Below are 11,813 nucleotides of genomic sequence, written 5' to 3' on the forward strand. Positions count from 1 at the left end.
CTCATGATCTAATGGAAACAAAGTCTGGTTCGCTGGATGAAGCACTTTAGTAGATTTACAACCAGAAAGCATCCCACAGAGCAAAAACATTTCCAAAAGACGTCTTTCCAATGTTCACTATTACTATCCCCATTCAGTTATAGACGGCTAAAATCTTACTTCACGCAGCAAAAGCCACAGGGTGGATTTGAACCCAAGGCACGCGCTTAACCGAGGGGGCTATCAGCTTTATCAAAGACAATGTTTTGTTATCCAACCTTGGAACATTAGCCAACCGATGAAGGTCAAATGACCAAAACACAGTCTTTGATAATGATGAATAACTCACCTGGAAAAGGGATGGTTGAGGCTCGGGGTTCAAATCCACCCTGTAGCTTTTGCTGCATGGGGTAAAATTTGGCTCTCATAGAAACATAAAATTCAAACCACAAGAAGTTCTGTAGACGTCTGTAACTGAAGATGAATTACGTTGAGTTACGCTATTTTTTATTTTTGAGCCCTGTAAAGGTTCTCCACTTCTGGTTCTCTGCTGGACGTCTCTTCACAATAAATTCAAGATTCAGGTTGTACTGGAACACTCAAGAGAAAATCCTTTGTTTACAGACTACAGAAATAATTTGAGTTTGGGACGGGGCCTGCGTCATCCTAACATCTTCAGTTATGACTGTTCTGTTTCTATCAAATCGAGATCTTTTTTTGCTCTCTCCTTCTCTTTTTCCCGGTTTGGGAGATGATATTCCCCATACCTTTGTCTCTTATGGATCAGATCATGCACCCACATCCCCCTTACTCTCATGTCCCGATTTTAAATGAAAAAATGAACAGATAGTAAACCACAAAGGGGCAGTATCGATCATGCTGCGGCAGTTGTCAAGATTTTGTTGCAGCATCCTGAAGATGCCTGTGCTTTTGCTATGAATGCTCCCAGACTCTGGACCAGGTTGGCTCACTAAGGAACCCCTTATAAATTGCTTTTAAAAGCTTACTTATAAAAGGAGGCAGTTTTAGATTAGATTTAAAAGGAATGTAAAGGATGAGCGGTTACAGATAATGAATGAATGCTCTTATGTTGTTCATTCAACCATTTGCATCACATGGTTTTTATTTCCTTTTAAGCTATCCGTATAGTATTTTGATTAACTACGCCATACGATCACCTTGTAACCTTGTTAAGAAAGGTGCCGTCTGATTAAAGATTATTGTTATTATTAGCAGTGTTATTAACGAGGGCCCTGGCTCAGTTTATGTGCTGCTAGCTGCTTGCTAGCTTACAGCTAATATGCTGTTCATTTTCTGTTGGCAGCAAATAAACACCCAACATTTCCGCGTCCTTCCACGATGTACGGGGGATGTTCAACAGACAGATTGCGCCGACTTTGTGAAGCACGCTCATCGCTGCTCCTCAGAGGATTGGCTATTTTAAATTCGTCGACACCCTGAGTATGTGTGGTATCATCCTGAGGTCAATATTTACATTTCTAGCTGGCAGCTCCGAGAATAGCACTTTTCGCGAGGTGTATGAACCTTTAGAGTCTTTGAAAACGGGATGTATACCTCCCAAAGCGGATCACATTGCTGGCGCTGGTAATATCCGTGGTCCTCTGTCCTGCAGAAGGAAACAGTTGTTAGATCCCCTTCATCGAAACACCTCGTCTCTCTATCAGTCTCTCTAGGTTTTGTTTCCTCTCTAATTTTTTTCTCACCAGATTGTCTCCCCCACCCTCTCCCATCTGTGTGTGTGTGTGTGTGTGTGTGTGTGTGCGCGCGTGTGTGTGTGTGTGAGCAGTTGGCCTGTAGCAAACACACTCCATGCCAAACCATCTGGGCCTTAAATCTGTCCTCCACCAAAATCGCTTTAGTTGCAAAACTAGCGCACACACATATGCAGACACTGACAATTCGGGTTTGTTCAGATCATGTTTTGACTCAGGTTTTTTTTTTTTTGGGACCATATATTTATATAGTGTGAAATACTCTGTATCTGATGTTCCTAGAAAAGACGAGGGAATTTCAATAATTCAGAGAGAAAGCGCATCGTTCCCTGCGTGCGTTCATTTGACTTAACCTGTGAAATATTCATGAATTTGTGCTCCAAAAAACCTTCGGTGGAGTACTTCTCTTTGTCCCTGCAGCCACGGTGGCTACGGCCGCTAACGCTAACCGCCGGCCTCTGCAACTGAAAAATGCATCGCGGTGGGGAGCATTTTCCCAGGAAACGCCTGGCAGACACTTCCTGAATTTTGTATTAAAATCCACGCTGACGCTCACAGTCGAATAACATCACCTGCTTTCTTTACCAGCCTCGTTCTTGGTGCATGCAAACATAAAAGATGTAGACTGAAAGAGGTGATGCACAGATGGAGGAAGAGAGGAGTTTCAGGCGACAGAGAGAGAGAGAGAGAGAGAGAGGGAGAGAGGGAGAGAGGGAGAGTGGGAGAGTGGTTAATTTGGTGTCAGGGTATTGACTATGTTCGCTATGCCGCCTGGCTTGATTGTATTGTTCGCACAGAGAGTGATTGGGGAATTTGGTGTGTATGTGTGTGTTTGTGTGTGTGTGTGTGTGTGTGTGTGTGTGTGTGTGTGTGTGTGTGTGTGTGTAAGGTACAACAGCACTGCAGAAAATTACCTTGCAGGCGGTTGTCTGCAGCATGAAAGGAGCCTCCCTTTTCTTCTCTTGCCTCCTACCCATCATTAGGGTGTGCACTGCGTCTAAAATGGCAGGTGGAAGTGGTAACTGTGTGTGTGTGTGTGTGTGTGTGTTTGCATGCTTGCTTTATGTAATAATGTGTGCTCGCTCGCTGGGTGCCAGCATGGGTGCAGAAGCAGTGTGTACTCATTGTTCTGGCATCTCTCTCTTGATGCACCTCTCTCCGGCTACGTTTTTCTTTTCACAAACATTCGTACGTCCACGCCTGGACACAGAGCAGCTGCTTTTTCTTTCCCTCTTTTTCGCCTCCCTACATGCCAGCTTCGCATTTCTCTCCGTTCCAGGTTTTCCCGCTCCTCTCCCTGTCTCGTGGGTGCTTATCAGCATTGTTCACATTTCCTTGCTTTAGCAGTGCAGTCAAGGTATTTGCATTTCAAATGAGGAATCTACTTCTCTGACATGCAAATTAATGGATGTGAATTATGCATTTATAGCAGGCTGCTAACACAGCAGCAGGACCAGCCCAAACAAACGCACTGGAACGCTGAAAAAGGCAGGGGAGGATGCTTCTGGACTAGATTAATGGAAAATGTAGCGATGTTGCGTGTCACAGGAAGTGTTGGATTGATGTCAGTGCCGCTATTGTTAGCTTAAAGCTATCTATAGACAATATTCATTATCCATTAGAGGAATGGCTGACCAAAATCTGAGATGGTGCTGAAAAGAGGGGAGTAGCTGTTGCCGACTTGAATTCATAGCAGTTGTGGTCGATTTTAACAGCAACCCAGAAAAAGAACGTGTCATCGAAGGTTGACAAACCACTCCTGCCAAATGACTGACATCTCTGACAGTGATCTTGGTGTTTCCTTTGTGGTGTATGGCCAATAAATCACTATACACTGCAGTAAATGCTACTTTTATTAGCGTTCTGAGTTGATGAGAGGATTAAGTAAAAGTATTCAGTTTGTCGTGTTGAAACTGCGCTCAGTTGCCAAAGAGGTGTAGAAGGACTTGGCGCACAAAGGAACACTTCATCCTTAGCTTACCGCAAACATTCAGAAGAACAACATCTGGAGATACGTGGCTTTCACTGGACAGAGAGGGTATTCCTGTAATCAGAAAGGTTAAAACAGCCCAAAGCTGTCAGACAAATCTAACGGGGTAAAAAAAGCACTGTGTTTGCCTCTGAGATGTAGTAGAAGAAGTGGACCACACCGCACATGACAAAACATGCGAAAGGTCATTCGGAGACATTTGTGTGGCTGTTTCTCTGCGATCCTGAACGACCCACTCTGTTTGTGAAGACCCGCCGAGACCCTCAAGTGTATCTTGGGGAGGGAAAAAAGACCGTAATTCCATCCAGCCTGACTCTGAACAAATCCAACACGCAGACATCTGTGGTCACAGCTTCAACCATCACCGACGCCTTCAGGAAACGTGCTTTGCGTGCAGCTCCTGTCCTGTGGAGCTCGGATGCTTTAATCTCGGCTGTAAACTAAAACTGTGTCCCCCTTTGTTTCCCGAAGAAGCAAATTCAGACAGACTCAGTGACAATACAGCTGATTTTAAAATCAAAGTTTGCACATACAGTAGTGGACTTGTGGGGTTGGTTTTTAAAATATTCCGACCTGAATCTGACCTGTGTTTAAAGCACTACGGGATTTTGGGATGTACAGCTCTGATCTGTTTCTCTGCTATGAAGTCTCCAGACCTCTCAGGACATCAGGCACTAGTTTAATTCTGTTGTACAATAGACATATCTAGAATGAATCTTGGAGAGCAGGTGAAGTCAGCTCAACCTCTCAAAAGATCTGTTTTGAACCGGCACTGAAGACCTTTTGAAATGATTTCCGTGAAACTATTTTTAGCATTTCCTTTTCCGAACAGTGCAAAATAAATATAATGTTACAAGTGCTCAGATGTTCCAGCCTGAATCATAATGTGCAGTCTCTCGGGGCGGCTCCAGCCTGATTTCCTCACATTAAGCTGTGGCGTCGGTACAGGAAGTGATGAATCGAGCAGCGGGGAGCAAACTCTGCCCATTAAAAGCTAAACTTGCCAACGTTGGATCTTTTGCGTCTCTCGTCTCGTCGCTGTGTTTCTGTTGTAAAAGCAGCGCCGACCCTCCGGGTTTGTTTGCTGACATCTTCCTTAACAACTTCCGAGCGCTGACGTCAATGAAGTTAAAACGGTTCTCAAACAATTACCCCTCACTAACTATCAGAGGCACCAATGTGTGAAATTACCCTGCGCCACTTTAAGTCTGATTGTGTTTTTGTACTATAAATAAGGAGAGAACTTCAGTATTTCCCCGGAGAGCTCTTTACACTCAGACTGGAGGTGCATTCAGAACAGGAATTATGCCATTTAATAAACCTGTCAGCAAAATGGATGCCATAACACTATTTTTTTTATAAACATCTACTTTTAGACTGCTGTTCTTTGTCTTTTGTCTTTTTTGAAGTGCAGCCACATATAGTTTTGTCTTCATTTGTCAATCACTGCCAGTTACAATGTGTCGCAATGTTTGTGTACCGTATTTCAGATTGTTCATATCGACAGACCGACTTTCTGCCTTTACAGTTCCTCGGTGCTATTCTCTCTGAGATGTGACACAAGAATTTCAGTATGCTGCGATGAGTGAGGAGTGTCGGAAAACAGTCAGGGCGATGACAGCGATTAGAATTCGGACAAAGTCCAAAGCGGAAAGAATAAACAAATGCTTGAAAATAAATCAGGACAGTAACGAGGGAACTGGGTTCACAACAGTACAGTTTAGTAGTGATGTTTGTTATCTCATGTATCAGGAAGAAGAATCACAAGTCGAAGGTCACTATAAAGATATCCTCGCAGATGTCTATCCATATTTGTTTTGCCATACCTGATATACCTGAATGGTGGATGTAACAATGTTGACGTGACGCAAGTTTACGTGGTGAAATAAGTTTTGTGGTAAATGTAGTGAAATGTTTGCAGCTTGGTGCAGTTTTCTGACTATTCCATAAAAGTATGAAACTTGGTGCACACGAAGAGTTTGGAGCCCTGAACATTTTCAGAGATGGAGCCATCACCAAAATGCCACTTTACGCGGCCATTTTACTCTCACCATTACTGAATAATGTATAACATGATAACACATAAAAGGTGATGTCTACACCCGTGTTTTGACGGTCAGGGATTACAGTGACAGCATATAATACAGCATGAATTATTAACATTTAATGGTGGATTCAGTTACGTGTTGATACCAGAGCTACATAGTCCAGATGATACAGTTGTACAGTTTGGAGATCTGAACATTTGCAGATGTAGAGCCATTGCAAAAATGTCATGTGGCATCCATTGCGGCAGTTTTAATTTCTGCCATTACTGAATTATGTCTTTAGCATCATTTCTCCTGAACCAAACATGACAACACAGAAAAGGTGATGTCAACCTCTATTTTTTGATGGTCAAGGTGAATTCTGTGAGAAGGAAACTAGAGACCAGCCATGATGCCCATTAACATGTTGACCCATGAGTAGCCAGTAGTCCTTACTACATTATTACATCAGTTCCCAGTAACCATGGGTCAAACCACAGCCATCTTCCAACTCTGCTTTCGTTTTTGATCTCATCTACGCACCTGTCACTGTTTCATGACCGCCTCCTGCTCGGTTTTGGTGCTATCACATTGACAGAATGTGTTATACACACACACACACACACACACACACACACACACACACAGACTCCCAAGGTGAAAACCTAACCAGCCACACTGTCATGGAATCACACTATCCGAGAACCTTGCTCAGACTTTATAGTATCATGTCTGCTTGCTCGTTCTGTCGTACTATTGGGAATTCACCTTGACAACACAGGGACTATACATTTTTATATTCAAGTCAATATTTAGTCTGACCTGCAACTGCAAACAACCTCTTTGTTTGTTGATTTTGGCCCCTGTGGATTGTAGTGAATGTTTGTCTAAAAACATTCACTACAACAAAAGTGTTGCATCAAAAATTGGTCGGTAGTATGAAAAATAGGATACAAGATATTATTTTCTCTTGAACAGTTAATAATAAATCATTTCTCATATCATTTGCTCCTCTTATCTTGATCTTTTAGCATCAGGATGACGCTGCCATGCTTCGCTTGTTTGTAGAATCTGAGGATGAAGGAGATGTTTTAAGGTCTGTTTTGTGATTCCCTTAGTTCAGGAATTTGGCTAATTTAAAAAAAAAAAAAAAACTGTCGCAACTTCATAATCACAGGGTATGGAACGTATAATTAAGTACGTGATAGTTTTTGCAGTTGCACACTCAAAATTAAATGGGGCATCCAGTTATTAAATATTTAACCTGAATACTCAGACCGTAAATGAAGCATCCCCATGAAACTTTAACCAGATATAAACATGGGACAATATTGACACTAACTTCACTGCGTGCATATGTGAATTATCATGTCTGGCTTTACAGAGGGCTTCCTGTTTTTTTGCCTCACCAGAAACACTTAATGTAGCCATGTCAGAAGCTTTGGGTCTGTTTCCCTCTCAGAGTGTAGAGGGTTTTAGTAGCTGCCATGTCGGGAGGAAGAACAGCAGCTTTTTAGATAAAAGGCCTAACATGTAGACGTCGAACCCAATTTGGCTCCCCCGTCCTCCGTGATATGATCAAATGAGAGGCTTTGCTGTAAACATGCGTGCACACATGCTAAAAAAACCACAGCAGCCCCCCTCGTTACACATTCATAAGTGTGTGTGTGTGTGTGTGTGTGTGTGTGTGTGTGTGTGTGTGTGTCTTTTCATGTGTCTCTTTGTCTTTTAATTTACCCACATGCCATCTGGTTGAGTAATTTTTATCACGAGGAGGAGAAAGTGTCATCACCAACTGATTCCACTGTGAATGTGTGTGTGTGTGTCTGTGTGTACAGTATGTGTGTGTTTTTTCTCTGTTTTCTTCCGTACCAGTACCTGGAGCTACTCATGTCTTTTGCATTAACACACGACACATTTCCTCTTTTTTTTTTCTGAGATGCTGATAAGCCCTCTGTAGTGTGAGGCCTTGGCGAGATTTGCTCAGTGGAAATTCAAATTGTTCTAATGGCGAAGTCACTTGAATACAGATAAATAAGACTGGATGCTAGATTTAAGGAGTGAAAAACATACTGATGTGTCCACCTTCATTTTTTTATTCACAGAATATTTGCAAAAACACACATTTTTAATGATTCCTCAAATGTTATCGCACACTTGTGACAAAGCTGCATAGGTAACAGAGGCAGGATACTTGACAGTTTAACAAACTTTACCCCACTATTGGCCAACATACAACTGATACCAATGTATCTGTGGTTGGTCAATATCAGCTGATAACCAATATATCGGTCAAATCTAATAAAAACATAAACAAGTAAATAAAAATGACAGTATTTGAAGCAACAACAACAAAAAGGGATATCTGCATTAGTTTTCCCTTAAAATCCAAGCTTTAATTTCCCAGCACGCACGCTGTTCTTTTTCTGTTTACCCCGGTGTAGTCCCGCTGTGCCCTGTGTTGTTGCTGCAAAGACCGATCCCCACAGAGATCTCTGAAGCCTTTAAAGGAGACATATCGTGTTCTTTTTCAGGTTCATAATTTTATTTTGGGTCACTGCGAGGATAGAAACTGACAGCGGGGATTACTGACGAGGCGTTACAGGGACAGTGTTTTCTGTGGGTGTGGACTTTGACCTTCTTGACTTCTTGTTTACATGCACAAGAACCTGTACAGTATAACACAGTGAGGGAAAGGAAAAAAAAAAAACATAATAGGTCTCCTTTAACATTATTTCATCATTCTTTCATTTATTTTTCTGGTTTCAACCACAAATCCTTTGTTTTCACCCAGTTTGCGTCCTGGATCAATACATTTTTTGTCTTTGTTGTTGCTTCTTCCAGGAACTGACGGACAACGGCTTCGGTCCGATCACAACAGAAATAGCCGGAGACAAGACGTTCTACTACGCCGAGGATTACCACCAACAGTACCTGAGTAAAAACCCTGACGGATACTGCGGTCTGAGAGGGACGGGCGTCTCCTGTCCAATAGACATCAATAAGAAGTCCTGATAGCCAGTGACAGACAAGAACCATCTCAGGTCTGTTTAATACGGATACAATGATGGGATGATTTTTAAGTTTCAAAACAATTTCAGACACAAATGTAATACGTCAGATATATAAACATTACGTTTCGAATGCATTTATCTCACGGATCCAGCTGCTATATCTCTATGAAAAGAACGTGATTGTCAGTAAGAAACTGATAAAGGCTGTCGGTCTTCCCAGCTCTTTGCTAACAGTAATCACACCGCTGCCTCCAAATGTGATGCAACATGTCACTTTTGTGGAAGGCTTCACACAAGATGCCCCCCCTCAGTATATAATCTAATTCGGCCTGTGCGAGGGACGTGTAGAATGAGCAGAGTGAAATCTAGTAAAACTCCCACGCAGTCTCATTTGAGAAGGAATTCAATTTAGTGCCAACAGATGTTTCACTAAGTTCATACTTTCATGCAATCTGAGCAAAATGTGAGTTTTAGCTCTGTGACTGGTGATGTTATGGTTCAGGTTGCTTCATAAAAGATGATTATTTAAGAGGGACTTGCTTTGGTATTGATGTAGTGTGCTATTTAAATGTCTGTAGAGGAATAAAACACAATAAAAGCTTCTGGAATCACACAGTGTCTTTTCTAAGGTTTTTTACCTCTGACTCACACAATTTGTACCGAGTCAAATGAAAAAGAGACATTTTTTTTTAATCTCAGTGTTCATTGCATCCTCAGTCACATGTGTTAAAACTGACAGACATCAGTGGCACAATTCAGAAGGGATGATTGTCTTTCTCTGTTCGCCACCGTGCTTCTTTTTTTCTGAAATAAGGTCCCATGCCGATCCACCACTTCTTCTTTCTATATTCCAACAGTTTTTTGGATTCACAAACTGGCAAGTTTGTGCCGGAGGTTGCTCATGAACGCGCCCCAAATCTACACATCGCACTATGGATATCAAATTTGAAAGCAAGTTTAGAAATGGTACCTTGAGACTGTTGTTGGCTCCCTGATCAGTGCATATAGTAGCGTATGTAACAACAACTCTCACTCTGCAGTAGGTGGTGCAAATGGTGGCATGGAGCTTTACAATTGTTTAAATTGTTTGAATTTAATAAATTATGAATTCTGCTGTCACAAAGTCAATGTAATGTCAGATCAAAAGATTCTCTCTTTGCTACCTGAGCTGGCTGAATGCTGCTATTTCGTCTTACTGGATTTGCAGCAGACGAGGTTAACCGGAGATTTTTCCTCATTTATAATATATTCACATGTTTGTGTTTGCTCTTTTGTGTCGTGTGTGTGTCTGTGTGTGTGTCTGTGTGTGTTGTGTTTCGGGTGTGGGGGGGGATTTGGATGACCTCCTTCCTCTGATCTTCGCCTGAAGTAATGTTCCAGTCCGTGACTCATCTGTCATCGCTGTTAATGTGTGTTTGTACAGTGTATGTGTGTTTTGATGGTACAGCATGCAAACGCACACACACACTCGCACACACACACACACACACCAGGAGGAGGAGAGTGTGTTCGGTGCCAGGCCCTCCAAAGCTTGGCATCACCATCACACGGTTGAAAAAAACCAAGAGAGGGAAGAGATCAGTCTCTTTGGAAATGGCAGAGCGCCATGTTGGATCTGTGCTGCGTTGGAGCGTCTCCACGATGCAGGCTGCAGCACCGCGGCTCCACCGGCTTTTCAAAACCAAAATCTGACCACTATTTTTGGAATGAAGCAGATGAAGGCTGATATTTTGTGCAAATAATAAATGTATTAAACATGGTTCCAATTTCTTTTCTTTTTTCTTCTTCTAATTTTTAGATTTGCTCCTTTAATCTTGTCAGTGTGTTTTTTTTTTTTGCTAATGGAATAACATTGAACAATTGCGCTGATCAGTTCTATAATAATTGTTTGGTCAGAGAAACTTGCAGTGTACAGAATATCCATCATATTGAACGAGGATGACACCAGCTGGACTGGATCCCATTTCTAATAACAGGGCAGTATTGGTTAAAATACATCACTGTGACCCCTCATACAGGTAAAACAGTCCTTTCCTCTTTCAGGGTTTGTTGGTTTTGTACGGGACAATAACTCAAAGAGCCCTGCAATCGGTTTAGAATAAACGTCTGCAAAAGTTTTGTCTTTTGAAATTGCAAACTCTCTCTCCTGAAAGGGTTTTTCATAATTCTGAGAAATGACTCGACACTCCGGGTGCAATTATCGGACAATATTCAGACGATGATCCGCAGGATGTGACGAATGATCGTAAACCCAGGATGCGATGCTCGTGTGTGCTTGTAGAGGTTCATTTCATGGGAGGTTTCGCACAATTACTCTTAACAAATGTTGCTTTCTGTTGGAGACGCTGAGACCATGGCGTCTTTGAACAAGTGTAGCTGCTTTGGATCAATGATAAGATGGCTTTTGTAAAAAAAAAAAAAAAGAAAAAAAAAGTGAAATGTGTCGGTTCACCCCTCATCAGAGTGATTAATCACTGTACTGTTTAGGTGCAAACTCTCAGGTATTGAGTGTAGACATTTTCATAACAGTTCCTGTCCTTGTCAGCACATGACCTGTGGCCAATAGTGACTCTGAGCAGCAATCCAACGAGACACACTTTTTTACATTAGAAACAAAGGCATCAACTCTGATTGTTCAGATCTCATATAGAACACTCCTATTTGTTCCCTGTGTAACTGTCATCTCTAGACTGCCTCTTAAATCTGTCCCTTGTCAAAACACATGACTGTGCTGCCATCATGTGGTTTGAGCACATCTCTCCAGCCTCTAACACACACGATTTAAAGATTTTCCTTTTAAACAGAACAGTATGAATTTACACACTAAGGAAAAATGGTTTATATGTCATGAGAATCATATACTACCAATGCACCAGTGTAATTGTAATGTTTTCATCTTCATCCTTTTGTGTCACAGGCCAAAAGCAAACACCTACTGTATTGTATTTTAGCAATACCAACCAATACATTTTACCTTTATTTTTTACCTGTTTGAAAATACAAATAAAAACCTGAAACTCAAGCTTTTCTTAATACTGGTGATTTATTTTGAAGGGTCTCACCGGAAGTT

General features: G+C 41.8%; 1 protein-coding gene across 2 annotated transcripts in view; it reads left to right on the forward strand.

Moving 5' to 3' along the window:
* msra (methionine sulfoxide reductase A) overlaps positions 1–9,356 on the forward strand; it is a 38,665-nt gene extending 29,309 nt beyond the window's left edge. For both annotated transcript variants that reach the window (XM_037087107.1, XM_037087108.1), the window contains exon 6: positions 8,574–9,356. In XM_037087107.1, the coding sequence (XP_036943002.1) occupies positions 8,574–8,744 (171 nt within the window). In that variant the 3' untranslated portion in view covers positions 8,745–9,356. The remainder of the gene's footprint in view (positions 1–8,573) is intronic.
* The last annotated feature ends 2,457 nt before the right edge of the window (positions 9,357–11,813 follow it).

Source organism: Acanthopagrus latus, chromosome 22, assembly GCF_904848185.1.
Source record: "Acanthopagrus latus isolate v.2019 chromosome 22, fAcaLat1.1, whole genome shotgun sequence".
NCBI lineage: Eukaryota > Metazoa > Chordata > Actinopteri > Spariformes > Sparidae > Acanthopagrus > Acanthopagrus latus.